The sequence below is a fragment of the Netta rufina genome (genome assembly GCF_964035555.1).
Source record: "Netta rufina genome assembly, chromosome: 6".
Taxonomy (NCBI): Eukaryota; Metazoa; Chordata; class Aves; order Anseriformes; family Anatidae; genus Netta; species Netta rufina.
The window spans coordinates 30,840,441-30,859,734 of NC_140129.1; the positions used below are offsets into that span (position 1 = coordinate 30,840,441).

General features: G+C 37.6%; 1 protein-coding gene across 1 annotated transcript in view; it reads right to left on the reverse strand.

Annotated features, from left to right (window-relative positions):
• SLC35F5 (solute carrier family 35 member F5) overlaps positions 1-17,232 on the reverse strand; it is a 35,356-nt gene extending 18,124 nt beyond the window's left edge. The window contains exons 1-9 of the mRNA XM_084289380.1: positions 16,866-17,232; positions 14,431-14,501; positions 12,246-12,321; positions 8,286-8,427; positions 7,001-7,144; positions 4,820-4,882; positions 3,199-3,280; positions 1,639-1,829; positions 51-132 (exon numbers count right to left, since the gene is read on the reverse strand). Of these exons, the coding sequence (XP_084145506.1) occupies positions 51-132; positions 1,639-1,829; positions 3,199-3,280; positions 4,820-4,882; positions 7,001-7,144; positions 8,286-8,420 (697 nt within the window). The 5' untranslated portion in view covers positions 8,421-8,427; positions 12,246-12,321; positions 14,431-14,501; positions 16,866-17,232. The remainder of the gene's footprint in view (positions 1-50; positions 133-1,638; positions 1,830-3,198; positions 3,281-4,819; positions 4,883-7,000; positions 7,145-8,285; positions 8,428-12,245; positions 12,322-14,430; positions 14,502-16,865) is intronic.
• Between the last annotated feature and the right edge of the window lie 2,062 nt (positions 17,233-19,294).

Here is a 19,294-nt window from a genome sequence, read left to right on the forward strand (position 1 = left end):
AATTTTAAACAGCCTTATAACACAAGTATGATCTTGTAAATAAAACCTACCAGAGGTTGAAGACAAGATATTAACTATAGCAACTTGAGTATCTGATAGGGCTTCTTGGTAAGAGAAATTTGCCAAGAACCACTGGAGGACGAGAAAAATAATTCAGTGATTACATTACATGACAGGCAAGAGTAGAACAAAATTAAACCGACCACATTCAACATGTGTGTGACAGTGAAATAACATACTTCAAAATGTAAGCATAATTGAATAACTCAAATGAAATTGTAACAGTTATTCTGTGGTATCTAAAGCTACATTTATCATGTGTTGTAAGTGCTTCAAGATGATTACTACACAAGGGCTGTGAAGAAATTTCTGGTGATACATGGGACTTTAGTCAGCCTAATCTTCAGTATAAAAAACAAGCATCACATTTAATACCTCAAAAACATTTTGAAAAGATTCATGTCTTTCAATTCCATCATAAATATAAGCAGCAGCAAGTTTGTTTGTTTAAAAAAATAAAATTTCTTGATTAATATCTTAAGAAAATTTTAGATACATTCTCAGGGAAGTTACCGCTCTCTTTAGGAAATAAGAAAACTGATTCTAGAGAAAATGAGAAAAATGATTCCTCTTGGAGAGGAATATTTATACTGTCCAATAAATACATATATATTCTGGTAATAGCAGCATCCATGAATGGCATAAAAAGAATGTTTTGAACATAATGACTTTACTCCAGAAAATTTTGCATGTGTGTATATATGGAAATATATTCAGACACATTATTCTAAATAACTTCTAAGAAAAAGTATTTCAACCATCCAAAAAATCATTTACAAGAGACTCATTTTTCTCTTGCTGCTGTAAGCATATTCTTTATGTATACACAGAAAGTTTTATCACTGTTCTCTGGTCCATGCATCAACAGTACTAATTACTGTTTTTTAAAGTTTACTTAGTACCACTCGCTGAAGAAAAGATCTGGCAGGTCCACACTACATGTAACCTTCAGTGAAGCTACTCATGCCTAGAAAAGCTCACTGCTCTGCTCTATACATTTTTACTGTCTCTTAAAAATCCTGCCACCATCAGCTCTCTCCCCCAGCACTGAGGCGCTATGCAGAGACACCAGTGACCAACAGAGTCCTAAGAAAAACCTGCAGCCCTCAGTGGAGCTGAAATACAATTAACCATCTTCTCTTCATACTATGAGAGAGCACAATGCCAGATAAGATGGTGCTTTTCCTGTGATGGTCCACAGAAAGAAGCCACAGTAACATTTAACCATTTCATGCAGTCTCAGTGGAGGTAAGACCAACCCATGTACATGTAGACCCAGATTTTGCTGTATCAAACATGTCCAGTGTTGGACAACAGGGCACAAAAGCATGGTGCATCTTACAACCGACCTTACTGTTAACTACACACCCTAGATCTCTTGGTTACCCATCCTTCAAGAAGTTTCACCTTTATGTCTACCATGAGACAGGTTTTACTAGTTACAGTATTTTTACAAAAAAAAAAAAAAAAAAAAGGCAGAAAGAGCACAACTTATCTCAATACCGTACAGGTAATTTTCACTATTATTATACAAGCTTTAAATGCATCTATAATTTTCTGAAAGAATGGAGCACGTACCACAAAGCAAAAGAAAAAGCTAATTTTTGCTACTTGAGTTGCAGTGAGTTTTCCTACAGTTTTTAATATTGATTCCTGCTCCTTAACCGTTGGATATGACATGCGAGATAACTTTGCTTCCAGTGCATGGCTTGATGGGAGTTGTCGAATCTCCATAATATTACTGAACCTTACACGAGGCTTTTTGGGAGCTTAAGGACAAAAAAGAAAAAAAGTTGTACATGATCATTAAACCGTTCCAAAAACCGCAAAAAGCAATAAAAATTATGATTCTAAATAATTCATAAATAATAACAATTTTTTATCCAAATAGAAGACTTGTCATTGTTTTAATTTCTTACAGTAGTATTTTGCTATTTAGCAGGCTGCTACCAAGACAAAGCACAATTTTTGTTTTAAATCAATACAGTTGTCCATCCATCCACAAAAAAAAAAATAATCCCTAAAAATAGAATCCCTTCTCCCTGTCAGAAAGAAGAAGAAGAAAAAAAAAAAAAAAAAAAAAAAAAAAAAAAAAAAAACCAGAGGACAATGAATTTTTGGGTAGGAATTATTCTGTATTGGCAAATATTACATATAAAACTGACTATTAATCAGCTAAAGAAAATTAACCAAAAGCTACACACATTTGTACCTAACTGCAAGGACAGCGTTCTATTCAGAGGATGACAGCGTCCAGCAGACCTCAAAGTTTAGCAGAAATCATAAGGTCACTTTCTCATTTGAAATTCACCCCCTAACTAAACCAAGTATCAGGACAAGACAGTTTTAGATTTTACTTGAAAGACTACTGTAGTATTATTTTCCTATGGAAAGAAAAACAGTACGTGCTACATAGAAGTACTAACTTGATTTGATATGAAACAATACCTCATTTCCTAAATTAAAAAAAAAAAAAAAAAAAAAAAAGGATAAAAGCCTAGCTCAATCACCATATGATTGGTGCCTGTTGTCACAGGACAGTAGAGCCTACTAAAGTGGTTCCTAACACCTCTCATCTAGAAATTAAAAGAGACTTTCCCCTTTATAAACAGGGACTTTTGCTGAGTATCAGATAACTGGACTCTTGACAGCCAACCCTTCTTTAATTATCTGGGCCAGTTAGGCCCATTTCAGCTACTATCACAAGATAGTGAGGCTTAAATAAAATCAGAATGCACATAGACTGTTAAAATTCTTACTTTGACTGCTTTGCTCCTGCTCTAAAAAGGACAATAGCTTGTTTTTCCAGAGGCTGACTCATTGCTGCTGGTCATACAAGCCCAGAAGGAAAGAATCACAAGTACTGAACCCAGCTGGTCCCTTGAGATAAACATAGGCTGGATCTGTAGTGACCAAGAAAGGTAAACTGAACGATAGGCCTATGTTTTCTCTACCTGAAAGCAAATATGAGACTGCAATTCATGCAACATGAGATTTAAGGGGAGAGGATGGGGAGGAAAAAAAAAAAGAAAGTCAGTCCTGCAACACGAGAGCAGTTATACCAATAAATGGGGAAAAAAAAAAAAAAAAAAAAATCAAAGAACTAGCATTTCAGCATTCCAAGGAATCTTTACTCACTTTTCTCTGCATCACTATTATTACTGCCACTTTTTTCAGTTGGCAAATCATGAAACTTTACAGGAACATATAAAGGTTCACTCTGAAATGAATCAGTATACGTAAAATAAAGTTAAGCAGGATATTTAAATTATAAGCAATTGAATTAATTTATTAGAAAATAAATACAAAATAAAAGTTTGGTGAATACTGAGAATCAAATTTAATTGAATGTTTTTATACAGAGCAGATAGGCTTGTCAAGAATGCTCATATGTTTTCTGTATTTTACATTAAACATACTGGTAAAATGCAGCACACAAATAACTGCTTGCTTTTGTGTAAATCCTCATGAACACAAAAGTCACCAAGGTCATCCCCCCACAATACAAACCTACTGATTTAAAATTAAAAAGAACTCATTAAAAAAATCACAGAAGTTTCAGTAGATCTATAGCCTCTGCCCAAATGCTAAACTAGAAACATAAAATACAGAATATCGATACAAAATTGAATGCATACTCATTTCCCAAAAACTGATGAACTAGAACTAAATGTCAAAAAAAAAAAAATGGGAAGAGACCTTCAGTATACAAGACACTTTGCAGGACTTTTAATTGTTTAAAATATTTCCAATAAGCCAAGAGTTAAGCTGCTTATTTAAATTAAATTAATAAGCTGTAAGAGTGAAATAAGAAAAAAAAATCTGGTAGCTGCATTTTTATTAGGTTCCTTCCTTAGGACGAGAATTTTTGTGGGTGTTTATATTAACGCAAAATTGTCCAAGCTTAACAGTGAATCTTTCTTCTAAGGTCAGATGATCTTTACGCACTAAGCAGACTACCATGATTATTTTTTAAATATACATAAATTAAGTTGAAAAAAAAATATTGACGCATACTTCTGGAAAAAAAAAAAAAAAACTTCTCCAACTTCTCCTTCAGTAGAAAATATAAATTACGTATCATAGTTTGTCAACACTTAATTGTCTTCCCCTACATTACTACAGAAGCAGTGCAAGCTTTAATTATGTTCTATGTTTTGGATCCATTTCTGGATGTTGCCTCCAATTTAAGCATGCAGATTAGCCAGCAGTCCATGAGCAACAGGAAGATAAAAAAATATCATTTGTTGATGATGAAAATCATTGCAAAAATGACATCTGGCTTATCAGCAGAATTATCAGCAATGACTTTTGCTTTAGTAAACTGTAATCGCTTCATCCACTGGATGGACGAAGGCAGTCCATTTCTCTTCCAAACTGCAATGCAGGATCACAGTACACAAGATGATCAACCAACTGAATGATGCTCTGGTGTGTTTGTCTTGAAGATGTTCCGCTTTACCACTAGCTCTCCACATTTTGCTTTGATAGCTACTGAGCTGAAAAAGGTTTCCTTTTTATGACAAATACTTCTTTCACAAACTACTACAGAAACGTTTAAGTAAATGTTTTATCAAGTTGAGACCCTCTATTTTTCATAAAAAGTCACAGCATTATTTGTAGTACTTAAAAAATACTTGAGTTACCAAGCCCCTTTGCCAAAACTATTACATGCAAATAGATATTTTAAAGGCAAGAAGTCAAGATAATGGTGTCATGTTACTACAAAGCACTGAGCTTTAAAAGTTAAGGAACTTACCAGAGAGCTGTTTACAGCATTATCTGTTGTGCAAGCAGCAAAATAACCTTCAGCATCTGCAAACTAGTTAAAAGAACCTTAAATGTAACAATTTATGAAGACAATCTGTGCTTGTTTATTTTGAGAACATGTTTTTTTAATGCCTTTTTCCATATTTCTGTCACAATTCTCCCCCCACACACACACACCCTCACCCCCAAAATCAAGAGGGCGTAGAAGTTCAGTAAGGAACCCCATTTTGGTAATTCCCTTTACCTCTTGGAGAACCCCACTGAATTCAACTACCCAGGTGTCACTGCAAGATCAGACTGTTGGAAAGCCAAAACCTACGAAGTTCAGTCACTGAGACATTGCACTAAGTTATTGTGTAGACATTACAATAGTCCTCTTGTTTCTCCATTTTACTGGGGCAAAGTTCCTTTGTGTAAAAGCCCAGAACTCTGCCTCAGTCTTAACAAGACGTAAGTCAGGATAAGGTCAGCCATCCTTTTTCCTCTTCCTTTCTACATCCTTACAAGCACGGTAATTATCACTCTGGTAATAAATCTACAAAGCCTCTAATGTGGAAAAGGGCTTAAAGTAAAGTGTGTTTACTTCAATCACTTTTTACTTTCAATCACTGTTGAAATAAAAATTCATAAATATATAATTTTTGTTCCATGGCAAACACACGGCATTTTAAAGGCACTTACAGTAATTATGCAGTTGAATATCTAACTAATTTCTTGAAAAACCTCTACGAAAAAACCTTACTTCTAACTGCACTCTACAGTCCTTTGTGTTGTTCTTTCACAGTATCTAAACATCAAAAGCAACGGTTATTTCCTACAAATTATTAAAAATTACCTTTGTAGGGTAAATTAAAAGGAAAAAAACAGGATTCCAGGAGCAGTCCCATGACTGCCACACACAAAACGTGACAGATTCAGCAATCTTACTCATTGCTGCCCAGTTCACATGAGAATTAAGTATCATCTCTGTCTTTGCCATAGCACTGGTCTGGATCCAGGTGGTCAATATTACCACTACCATTCACTCTAGGTGAGAGCTGCTCATTCTACTCATCTGCTTAGATTAGTAAACCTGATCAATTTAACTGCTCTGTACAACTAATCACCCTTCAGTGCTTTCATCACATCCTTGCCATTTCTGCCAGTAAAGAACCTGTAAATTCTGTTTATTTCCCAGTTATCTTGTGAAGATTCTGAACAGCATAAAGCCTACCAAAAAATATTTCAAGATATCACCCAACTCTAAATGATTTCCATTTGTTTAGCACAATTTTTTTAAACAAGTTTGGGTTTTGTTTTAACTGCCATGTTAGGTATGACATCAAGCCCAATAACAAAAGTATGTTACACCTAAAATATCACTATCAGTGACGCTCAATATATCCATATACATATCCAATATGTTCCTTTCATACAAGCTTTTAGAGACATGTTGATTAACAGCATGTTCTTGGATCACCTTTTTCTGTTATTTTAATGCAAGATTAGGATAAGGCTAAATGTCTTACTGTTTCCTGAGTCCTGCTGTTCAGCATTCTGAAACACTGGCACAGAACAGGAGCTCTTCCCAACATCTCTCAATTCCTTGGAAAATGCCTCTATTTCTGTCATCATTTTAGACCCTGGCACAAACTGTGCCCGGTTCTAAGATGGGCAACAGAAGGCCATTCATATGCATAAAAGGCTGCCAATATTTATCTTCGGTGAGCATTAACAGCAAAAAAGTCACAATTCTACCACCTTTCCTAAATATGATGGCAAAAAACTCAAAACCTCTTTTAGAAAATCTAAAAATCAACTACAATGTTCAAATACTAATTTTATTAGTTATAAATGCTGGAGAAGTAAAAGGGAACCAACAATGAGGCAGGTAAGCTCTTCTTGAAAAGAATCATCCTCTGCAACTGCCCAAGGTAAATGCACACATGGTCTGGTTCTGTAGATTTCTTATGATTCCTCACGTATTTCACACTCCTTTTTCTTTAATTTTTTTTCCTCGCAAGACTGTTAGTATTACAATTGCCACCTCAGCCTGTGCCATGATTCAGTTTATAACTGCTTTTGTTAAAGCATTATTTATTAAATTCCACCTTTTTCTATTCCTTATTTTAAATAATTCTGCACAAACTTATATAAACATTTCAATTTTTGTAGAAGTTAAAGTACTTACAAAAGCTGCATGCCTTCCACGAAACCCACGAGTACATTGTTGCCTCCACGGTTTCCAAACAATAAATCCCAAGAGATATAGAACAAACATGGATGTTTTTGCAAACGTACTGAAAAAAGGTTTGTTGTACTTCGTAAAAACATACTGTGGAAAGAAAATAATTGCAGTATCCAAAATTACCAGTTAGGTACGAATTCATAAAAATGAACGAACAGTTTCAGGTATATATACTCCATGGTTGTTTGGTTTCCATAGTCATACCATTGCAAATATTGGCACCAATGACCAAAAGATAAGTGGTCCTATCTATTCTGGAGACATCCTCTCTCAAAGCATCTTAAATGCCATCTTGTAAGACGCTATGCCACCAGAGGAAAGCTACTTTTTATTTATCAAGCAACATAGTGTTATACACTATATAACTCGGATAGGACCAAAGATACACTCATCTCTAAACATTTCTTAAACAAAAAAAAAATCACTTTTATAAGCAATAACATAGTATTCACAAACTAGAGAACGTTATTCTAAGTAATTTTTCAGAATCAGTAGTGTTTACACCAGGTCATTGGAAAAAAGTTACATTAATAATAGCATGTTAAAACACAAACATTTGTAAAGGCTTATTTTCAGAACTGTCACATAACATAATAACTATTCAGAAACACGAATCTAAGAAAAATTTATTACAATTTAATTTTCATTGCTAAAGCTCCACTTAAGGTCCTAAAACTTAAATAGCAGACCAGTTTTAAGATGGTGAATATATGAACTAGATTACAACACACTTGTCTACAGTTACAGGGCTTAACTCTGTGACCCATGAGTCCTTTAATCCAAGGCTTCTAGATGTTCCATACTAAAATCTACCATACTAACTAACTTGTAATGCTACAACTTGTTTACTACTTCTCAGGAAAAGTTGAGGTGTTATTTTAATCAATATGGCAATAAACACAATGAATTCCCAAGTTACAGCACACATTTATTAATTTATGTTATTTCATTTTAAAATCGCCAATAATACCTTCTATATTGAAAGCAGGAGTCACTGAGTTGTGCGTGCTCATAATATTTAATGTATACAGGTTATTTCAGTAATCCAGTAAAGTAAGTAACTCCAGTAAAAGTAATTCAGTAAAGGAGGACACTGTCTTCCCCATACTGAAAACAATGTCAAACCTTACACTAGAATGCCTACTGAGTGTGAGTGACCATGTTTCCCCTGGAATTTTCTCTTAAATAGACTTTTATTTTCTTTTAAGGTTCACAGAACAATACTTACAGAAGTGAGTTCCGAGGAGGCAACCCATATCACATCAACAAGGAGAAGAATGACGATTCCTAGAGCCATTCGCCTGCGCTGAGAGGATGAACTGCTCTGGGAGCTCATTCGATTCATGATAAAAACCCACACCATTTGTAACCTGTCCAGTATTAATAAAGAAATAAAACCCAAATTATTACAAACAAGAATGTAAAAACGTACAAAAAAACACACTGGGTGCAGAGAGGACCAAGTGTTCTATATATGAAACAGACCCAATATACCAGGAAGCAGATGCTTATGCTTGTTAAAAAGACAGATCTTTGACAGATCTGGCGTGAGACTTTCAGAGACAGCAGCAACAAAAATGTCAACCTTGGCTTTTCAAGAATTTATCTACCTTTCCACCACTGAAACAAACAAAAGTAGGTAAAGCATAAAATGTCTGGAATTTTTATGCTGCGAGTTCTGCAAAATTTCAAACCAACGCATTTCTGTAAATTCAGATACTCTAGGCTTACAGTAGGAATTAGTTTGGCATGTTATGTCAAATATAAGTCAACTAACAGTAGTCAGAAACTTGTTTAAACTTTAGGATTCATCAAACATTTCTGAAGATATGGCAACACTTAATAAATTATGATCCCTCCATGTTTAAAATGTTAAAAAACACCTACTTGTAAGCTTACAAAATCACATTACACGTGCACTTGAACTGTTTTAATATATTGTTTTATAACTTTATTATGTATTGTTTTTATGTGTGTGTGTGTGATAATTCATGAGGTACAGGCATGCACCAATCCTAGTGAAAAACTTTCAAACTTACAGTAAGCATATACACAACAGAAAGATTTGCCTGGTTAAGATAAAAAAAAAAACTCAGACATTTTGATTATGGCTTTGACTGTGTCCCTGCTATGTTACACATAGGAATTATCACTTACATACACTTCATATGCTGAGACGTCAAAACTACAGCCACAAAGTTTATGCTTGTCATCTAGTACAGCTTTATCAAAGCCGTACAGACTTGCCAGAAATCACAACATAAAAAGCTCAGATTTTGACAGACACAAGCCTATCAGCCTTTACATGGACCTTAGAAATCTTTGTCCAAAGTATTGATAGAAAGGTCTCAATTACAGCAATTCTAGTGAAATACCAGGAAAGCCCAGCTCAGTTTAAATATTTTACTCAACTGCCTTTTTTTTTTTTTTTACTAAAAGAGTAGGGGTATACTCCTATTCCTGCTCAACAGAAATTTCTGAAGAGAAAATGGATGCAGGAGATGAGCACTATAGCAGTGCGCAGACCAACCTGCTCTCCTTTTCTCTCAGTAGGCAGAGTACTTCTGTTTTATTCAAATCACAGAGTAAACATGAGAACAGAAGTGCTTTTGTTTGGGTTGGCCAAAGAAGTGGCACATCCTGGCTTTAGAGGGCTTGACTTTGTACAACTTACATTAAATAAAGTATTAATTTCAGTATTTTCAGTAAACATTAGGAGATCAATAAAGTACATCAAAAAAATAAAAACAAGACAGAGGAGCTTTTAAAAATCTTGCTTGTGTTGTAACTCAAGTGCTAGTCACGAACGTGCCAGACCTACACGCACTCACATTCACTAATGCTAGTAGAAGATTCAGAATTGTGATACAGCATTACAAGTGCTGACTGTAAGACCCAAACTTAGGAACCTTCAGCTTTATGATTAAAATCTTCAAATACAAGCTTAGGTATATAACAGAGATGGACATCTCATACCTCTGTCCACTCATAGTAGAGTCTTTCAAATACTTCCTAATGAAACTCTGAGATACACATATGGTAGTTCTATGATTAACATTATCTTATTTTGGGTCTATTTTAAGAAAATGCATTAAGAGTTGATTCACTACAGAACATATAGCATACCTTGCCAATTATCACCATAAAAACTCACTATCTATGAAAGAACTCAAGGAACTAAGAAGTAATTCACCTTTATGGAGCAAATCCTGACTCTTCCAATAAAGAGAGGTGAACTGCTTTGCTAATAAAGTTATTTGACTTTAAACTACACTACACTTTGTTTTTTTCCACATGTCAACATATCCTCACTCACTGCCTTTTCATTACTTGAACATTTTTGTATGAAGGAGACAGTGCCACAATATCTTCAGCAAGGAAGCTACAGCATTTTTCTTTCAGACTTGCCTATTCTTCAGATTAATTACTTATATGTTTACATGTGCACAAGTGCTTTTCAGACCACTACACTGTTTCCCACCTTTGTTTGCTTCATGCCTCTCCTTTGCTATATACTCTCTGCCACATTTAAATCTAGACACTTTTTCTTTCTCCATTTCTCAAAGGGCTTCTTTCCAAAGAAAAAAAAAATCACCATAGATCCTGAAGTATAATTACACCACTAGTTCTATGTTCATATATTCCATGTGTGGGCACTACTTCTGGATAATTATTCTGCTTTTCTGATAAAATGGTGGGACTGACAAAAGAAAGCAAGGTCTGTAAGTAGATAGGAGCAACGTTATGAAAGACTCAGCAAGAAACTGCAGTTTTTATGCAATACAGAATAAAGAAGAAAACGTTTGTTTCCAAAGAGAAAATAAATAGGTGTATTATTTTTAGCCCAAGTAACTGAACAGAAACATTTTGGTGCCTGAAAGCTTGTGAGTTTTTTGAGTTGTTAAGAATTAGTTTCATGGATATTATGTACTAAGCTCTACCAACTTTGCCTCCATTTTATTATGACTAATAGCCTACAAGGCATTGTATTACATTTTATTGTATGTAGCCTACAGATCACCCACGTTTTCATAACATGCAGCCAAAATGGAAGCTGAGCATAAAGAAGTTCCAAAGGAGCTAGAAGAAAAGTCTCATTCCTTGTCAGGCTACCAGGTGACAAAATAACAGTGGTAAGCTATAGCAGAAGAGGAAACTACTCCAGCCTTTCACCACTTACATGCTGTGGGTAGGTATAGGCATAGGTAGCTGGAAACAGGAAGGAACAGCAGTTGCCTAGCGGATTTGAAATCTCTACATGACATGCTTACACAACTAGCTCTTCTGTTTGCACCACAAACTGTGTCAAAGCATACAGCACATATAATCTGTGCAGAGACTGTGTGCATTCTGTAGGTGCTGAACACTGTATCCAACCTGGCTGTGTTAGGCTCCTGCAAATTCCTCGCATTAGGATCCCTCAGTGGGAGTGAAGTAAAGGACAATAAAATTCCTTGTACTCTGCAGATTAGAGGTTATATATGAAGCTATTCAGAGTGTAAGTACGTGTTACACCATTTCTTTTCTACCTATATGTAGATTTTACAATTCAAATTAAAAAGCACATATTTACACCTCAAAATTGAGGGGTTTAGTATGTTACAGCAATAGCAGCTACTGCCTGCTCATCTGATTTGCAAAATATCTGTTTAACAATTTTGTGTGCCTAATAAATCACTCTTTGCATCATTCTCCCATAATGAGAAAAAAATGCTTAACAAGAAGAGGTGACTACCAACTCGTAATCATATAGCAAGATGCATCTTCAAGCTAGGAGATGACTAAAAAGTGGTTAAGTGACAGTACTAAAGTGTCTATAACATGTTTTTTTAATTTGCATTTCTCTCATTAGGACAATGTCCTTTTTAGTACCCGATTTTTCATACCTCACCCACAATTTACCAAAAGAACAGCAGAACCCTACTGAAAGTTACATAAAATGTTTTAGGATTGAATTAAGACCTGTAAAACTTCATGCAGAATGCAAACACAGGTATAAACAAGTATTTGGGGAATTTTTGGACAGCCACATTATCCAACTTATTGACAAATCACTGGTATTTCCAAACTTGCAATGAAATAACAATTCCACACATTCTTTTATATTTGGCTTCTGCACATTGACAGCAATAAACTCCGATAAAAAAAGAAAGCAGAAAGAATAAGCTTTATTTTTTTGCATACATACCTTCCACAATAAGTGTAAAAAACAAACAAAAAATGCTAACAAACTTCACATATCACGTCACAGTGAAGATAGTCTCCTAAAAAGAAAGACAAAATTTTGAAAAATGTTGTGGGTGTGTATTAGACAGTTAGCTTCACAAAATATTTTCTAAAATTGCAAGTTCAACAAGCATGTACTGCAGCTCAAGTCCTAGATGTTAGAGATATACAAATATAGAACCTCAACAATTGGTTCACATAAAAAATGCTGGGATGACAACGCTGAATTGCTTGAAAACAGGATCATTTACTATCTTTATTTCAAAGAACACTGTCCCTTCCTTATTAACTGAATGCAAGAGGCTCACATGCGAAGGTGACAACATTTAGTTCTAATTTTATAAGCAATGCAGTGAAAGATCCTATTTCTCAAGCCTACGTTCCTAAGCAAAAATTGAAGTGTTAGAATTAGGAAAGCAGTGGAAGAGCATATAGGCTTTTCAGCCTTTAAAAAATCTAGACAGATGGTACACTTCCACATTATTTCTGGTGTAAGTGCATCATCTTGCCTTGATTTGATACATTATTATTATTATTTAACACACTTTTTTAAAAATTGCTATATAGAAAAGAAACATATTAGGGACTGAGGAAAAGTGCTATACTATACAAACCAGGAGCCCATCTAATATCCAACCATGTGCAAATCCAGCCATTAGCAAATATATGATGCACAACAAAAGGATGCACAACCAAACTTGAACTGACAAACAAGAATAATAAAGCTGTTTTATTGCTCGGAAGTGCAGGAAGGTTTTTTCTTTTCTTATTTATGGAAATATCTAACAATTTTACATGTTGCTAATCACTATTAAGGGATGCCCTGTATCATATATCCTATATGCATGTACACCCCACATTAATAAGTCACAAATTAGTGTGTATAAGAAGAGGTACCAGTAAGGGCAGCACTAAATGTTTAGCTGAAATTTTACCTTTGACTGCCTCTGAAGTTTGCCTGAAAGTTTATTAACTTTTACCTCCTACAAGAGTTTAACTGATGCTTCTCATTTATTTTAAAATAGATTAAGAGGGAGACTATAAAAATAGATCACATAAGTTTATAATTCAGCCCCCACTGAACTCGTCAAGATTTAAACACTGCTTAGCATCCAGCAAATTCAATCCCTTCACCATACAGTTTACTGAATGACTAAAACCAGTCAAAACAGTTTTGAAGATGTACTTTGAAGACACAGGCATGTGCTTATCCATGTCATATACCACAAACACAATGTACACACTGTACATTCTGATGCCTGTCTAGTTCAGTGCCCTCACATGCAAACAGCTGCTGGTCATATTTTCCTTATGCTATCAACGTAACTGGAGATTACAATCAGCATCTCAGATAATCAGGACCTAAACCGGAAAGTATTTATCCATACTAAGTTCAAGCTGTTTGTTCAGGCCTATTTATGTCCCAAAAGAAGTAATTGTATATAGCATTAACAGAAATAAACAAAAAGAAAAAAAAAGTTGCTTAAAAAATCTTTTCTCCATGCACACTACATGAAATATTACTAAGCTAAAAGATACCATTCAGTTGCTTATTTTCCATCCCTACTTAATCCACATTAGCTATACTCAAGTAACCACATTCAGGATTTACACCCAAATTTAGTTATCATGCAAGAACTGCATGTTACCCCCAATCAGCCCTCAAGATGTGCTGTGGGCTGTAGATCCAGTGGGGCTGTTCACACAGAACTCCTTTCAATGCTTATTAGCAAGAATACATTCATTTCAGAATAACAGTTTAGCACGTTAATATTACATCTGAGACCTAAACTGAGAACCATGCAAAAGAAGGGTCCTTATCTTGAAAAAGATGGCTTCCCCATTATAAAACACTTAATTCATGAAGCACATAACCTATGATAAATTTAAGCTACAGAAGACACATGGTATGAAATAGAAATGATGGTTTAGAAGTAAATACAATATTCCACCCTATTAAATCTAGTCTATGTTTGCCTTCTGTTTGTGTTATAGGAAAATATCATTTCCACGCGATATAATTTTAAAAGATGCTGGTTGAAATGAGACATTTGAGGGAATATTCATTTAAAATGCATTTCCTAATATCATTATAATTTTCAGCAAACAGCATGGCTATCTTTTTAAGTCTTTTAAATTTTATTTACCATTTCAATAGTGTTAGAGTTGGGGTTGTCATCTTGTAGAACCATTTTTCAGCCAGTTACATGAAGGTCTTCTGCAGAAGGAAAAAGAAAGTACTTAACATTCCTTGTCACGTCACTGTATTTTGTTTCTTAACATACCGTATCCTAGATCACTTGAGTCACCACCACTTTAGTTTATGATGCACAAAAAAATATATATTTAAAAATGGTCTCTCAACATAATCCACAACGTGTGTACACAACAGGCCTGTCCAACTCTTACTACACTGAAATGGAAGAAGAGACTTCTGAGGACAGCATGTATAACTCCACTACTGATATTTAACGTGCAAACTTGTTTCTGTAGCACTAAATATTTCCTTGGGCACACTATCATGTTTTTTCCACATTAAGAGTTCAACCCTAAAAAGGAAAACTACATGAAGTTCACAAAATACGAAATCACTCTGGATTTACTGATGATTAGCGAAGAGGTCATTACAAGTAAAAGAACTGACAAAATCACTGCAGCACAAGATTATTGCCCCAAGCTGTTTTACAAAGAAAACAAGACCTCTAAAGAAGTACTTGATAGCAAGAATAACAAGAAACCCAGAAGAGAAGCTCAGTCACAAGCCATGGTGTGGGCAAGTCAACTTGAAATTCTTCCTTGTATTTACTCAAGATTATTTCACGTACAATAAAAGAGACAACATACCAAGATAGGGCTTGCACACAGAAGAAATAGTTTTAGTTTTTCCAGTTATACTGGCTGCTCCAATCATACAAGTTCTGGGATACAACCCCCCTCCTTGAATATGTACTGTCACCGTCAGGTGATTCTCACTTTGTGTTTGATTACTTTCAAGATAAGACAAACAGAGACACTGCTTTGACTAATCAGGAAAAAAAAAAAGTAAGCTGGCTGACGTTCCCTCCTTCTACATTTGGAAATACACATTAAAGCAATGTTCAACTAACACGACTTCGACCTCTGCTGAGAGGTATCACTGAATGACAGTAAAAGCAAAAATCTTCAAAAGAGATGGAAAAGTGAGACTTATGCAACATGCCAATCACACTCTCGTAAAGCCTGGTAATCTTCACTCAGGGCAAGTTTCCTGCAGAATATAATGAAGCAAAGGACTGAAAAAAAAGGAAACTGAACCAAGTTTTTCACACCAGTATTGGGTAGTGAAGGTAAAGATCACCATTCTTAGCTAAATAAAAAGTTAAACAAGCCCAAAATAGGCACAGAAAACACACCAAGTTTACTACCAAAAAAAAAAAAAAAAAAAAAAAAAAAGAAGGAGAGAGTTTAATTGCACATAAAGAGATACTTTGGGAATCTGCTAGTGGACCATACTGGGAAACGTAAGTAATATTTCAAACTGTTATGGTACAGCTCTATCCTGGTACCTAAGGTATAATGTTAAACTTCAAAATGTTTCCTAATTCTGTACTTACTATTTCTGTGTATGAAAACTACACTTATGCAAAGTTTTTTCATGAATTTTGAATGCATAACACTGATCTATTGCCTAGGTAGCAGTGTCTATCAGCTCTTAGAGCACCTAACCAGAGCTCCAGGTCCAGTCCGCCAGCATCCCAGCAGGGCTGCTCGCTGTGGGACACAAGCAGCTGGCACCACAGGAATTACAAAGTATCTTCAGGTTGGCAGCGAAAGCTGACAAGCGAAATTGAAGTCGCCTGGCTTCTTCCTTTCCTTCCAATAAAAACAGATGAGGAAAATAATGTCAAGCTGCCAAAGCTCTTTAAACGTTATCGTGTACAGAGCAGCGCACATCTGTTAAACACCTGCAGTCATACGTTTAATACCAGCGAAGAATTGCAAGTGACATCTCCTTCATAGGTTACCCGTGTAATCCTGCCAGATCTAAACATATCGCACGTTGTCACGGGATAAACAGCCGCAAACCTTTGATAAGAACAAGCCCGGCAGCCTCCAGAACCGCACGTCGCCGCCACCTGAAAGCCGAGCCTTGCAGGCAAGCGGGGAAAACCACCGAAGCCAGGCAGCGGCGTGCACGGCCCGGCCGGGGGCTTCTCCTCCCTGGCTGGGGCTCACGGCGGAGGCAGGACGGGCTCCTCCTGCCCTCCCAACGCCAACACCGGCAGCGGGGGCCGGGCCGGGCCGAGCAGGAGCCGCACGACACGGGGAGGGAGGCAGCCCTACAACCCACCGGGAGGGGATCTCTCCCGCAGGACCCCCGGAGCAGCCCCGGGGCGAGGAACGGCGGCTCCCGGCCGCGCACCGCCCGCTCGGCCCCCTCGGCTCGGGCACGGGGCGGGCGAGGCCTCCGGCCCGCGGCACCCCCCCGGCGGCAGGGCCGAGCGGGCGGGGGGGCTCCGCTGCCCGCCTCCCCTCCCCACCCACCGCCCGCAGCCGCTCGGGGGGTTTGGCCGCAGCCCCCTGCCCGCCTCGGCGGAGGTACCTGAGCGCCGCCGGGGGGGCCCGCAGCTACGACCGGCGGCGGCGGCGCCGCCCGCTGCCCTCCCCCTGCCCTCCCTCTCAAGATGGAGGCGCGGAGCGAGCCCAGCCCCGAGCACGGCAGCGACCGCCCCGTCCCGCCCCATCGAGCCGCCCGGGCTCATCGAGCCTCAGCTTCATCCAGCCCCTCAGCCTCATCCAGCCTCTCAGCCCCGTCCAGCCTCCCGGTCCCATCGAGCCTCCCGGCCCCGTCCAGCCGCCCGTCAGCCCTGTCCAGGCGCCCCTCGGCCCGAAATGGCGGCGCTGGGGCTCCCCGAAGCCCGCAGGGGTTTGTCCCCTCCCTGTACGGCCCCCTGCGGCTCTTTTCTCCCCACTGCCACCCCAGGGCTGCGTTAGGCCTCCAGGAGACGTCTGGAGGAGGAAGGGGCTGCGAGGTGCTCAGCAGAGCCCTGCCTCGCCGCCTGTGGTAGCTGCGTTGGCACGCTAAATAATGACAAATAAACAGCTTTGAAACCTTGCCGTTTCACTACAGCCAGATTTCTTGGGCTTGGAAAAAGCGGTGGTAAAACGGGGATTTGGGTTGTTTCTTCAGAAGCATCGGTCACCCCCCTGCGGCTGGGAAGCGCTGTGCCAGGCTGTGCAGAGGAGGGCGGCTGCAGGCTTCAAAACCACAACCAGCTCCCAGAACAAAAATGGGACAGAACAGCCTGGATGGAAGAGGATTTCCTTCGGCTAGAAGTCATCGTCCAGCATTTGTGCGGTCTCTTCCAAGCAGTGAGATACCACAGGGTGATAAGCAGGTCAAAACCAAAGCGACGCACGGAGGGACAGCACAAACTAAAGAACTAGATTGGAGAAATGGGAGGGAGCTTGAAACTGGTACGTCAAAAAGAGGAAAGAAAGGAAGAGAGGAAGAAAGGAAGAAAGGAAGAAAGAAAAAAACAGTGAGCGAGGCCCTTGAGAAATGTCCTGAAATACACTGAGGTGGCAGAAGCTTTGTTTCATGAAGACAGCGATCTTTACAGCCTGCGATACAAAATCTCAGAGGACCAGGAAGCAGCGACAACTAATTAAATTCTCAAAATAGATGGCTACTTCGCAATCAACGCAGTTTGAACAGAATAAAAAAGTGAAACTGCCTAGACAAACTGTTACCTTATGTTTGAGATGCATAAGGTGTTGACGATACAAAGAAAAGCTGCTTCTTAATAGGAAAATAACTAAGAAATTTTAGTCCTAATTAAACTTTTTTTTTTTTCTTTTAGTGACCCCTTCATTTCTTAATATAGCTGTAGTTTTATTTGCATGTGGTAGCACTAAGAGACATCCAACAAGCTTGATGCCACATAAAACTGTTAGGAGTAGTATGATAAACAATACTTGCCTTGAAGCATTTATAGCCTAAACAATACAGGAAACACAGTGAATTATGCTCTTGGTTTAAACTTTTTATTAAAAAAAAAAATATTCTGAGTATATACTATAAATGATACTGTATTGATATGTTGTGTTTCAGTGCTTACTGTCTTCTGCCTTCAAGCAAAAAATATACAGAACGGTGCTTTTATTAATAAATTTTGACTTCACAACTTTCAAGAAAGATTATAGATAAAATTAATTAAAGCTGCAGAAAAAAAAAGTCTTCTAGAAATAGAGCTTTCTGTGGAATTTGGAGGAGCTGAAAATAATATAAAATGTAATTTTGAAAGTGTGTACACATCTCACAGCATCGAATTTTATTTTGATCTTCCACATCCTTCCTCTAAGTATTTATACTGCAACTTGGTAAACTTCCCATGGCTTATCCAAGGTCACTTAGTTAATATGTGGCAAACCCTGAGAAGACAGCCAAAAAGTTATGACTACAGCACTGACAGAGAGACTACACATAACAGCTTTTTATACCTAATGGTGCTTTTACTAAAAAAAAAAAAAAATCTGAATTTTTTATGCACAACATATTAAAATGAACTGATTGTTCTATAATTTACTAAAATCAAGCTGCATATGTTGACGTGAACAGAGAGAGCACCCACAGCAACACAAAAGGTGCAGATTCCCAATGTTTTCTGTCCTACCTGATCATGCAGTGGAAGAAAAACTCTGAAAAAGGTGACCTCGCCTTTGAAGGCCTAGCATAATAAAGCTCAGCTCAGTTTGTTGTACCTGGAAAGTGGAGGGACTGGTGCAAGGGATGGCAAAATATCTGGAGATGCACCAATTTTATGTATTTTCTTCTCAGTCTCTTAGTGGAAACGAGGGATATGAAATCCCAACTGTGAATTGAGACTGTCTTTCTGATTGTAGCTTCATATGTCCTCCCTTGTATGCAAGTTTTCTTCTTTATGAGGCTATGGAGTTCGCAACTCAGGGCAGCAACACAGCTAAATCCAAGCTGGTATTGTCTTGGTTTTAAACATTTTGACCGAGGCA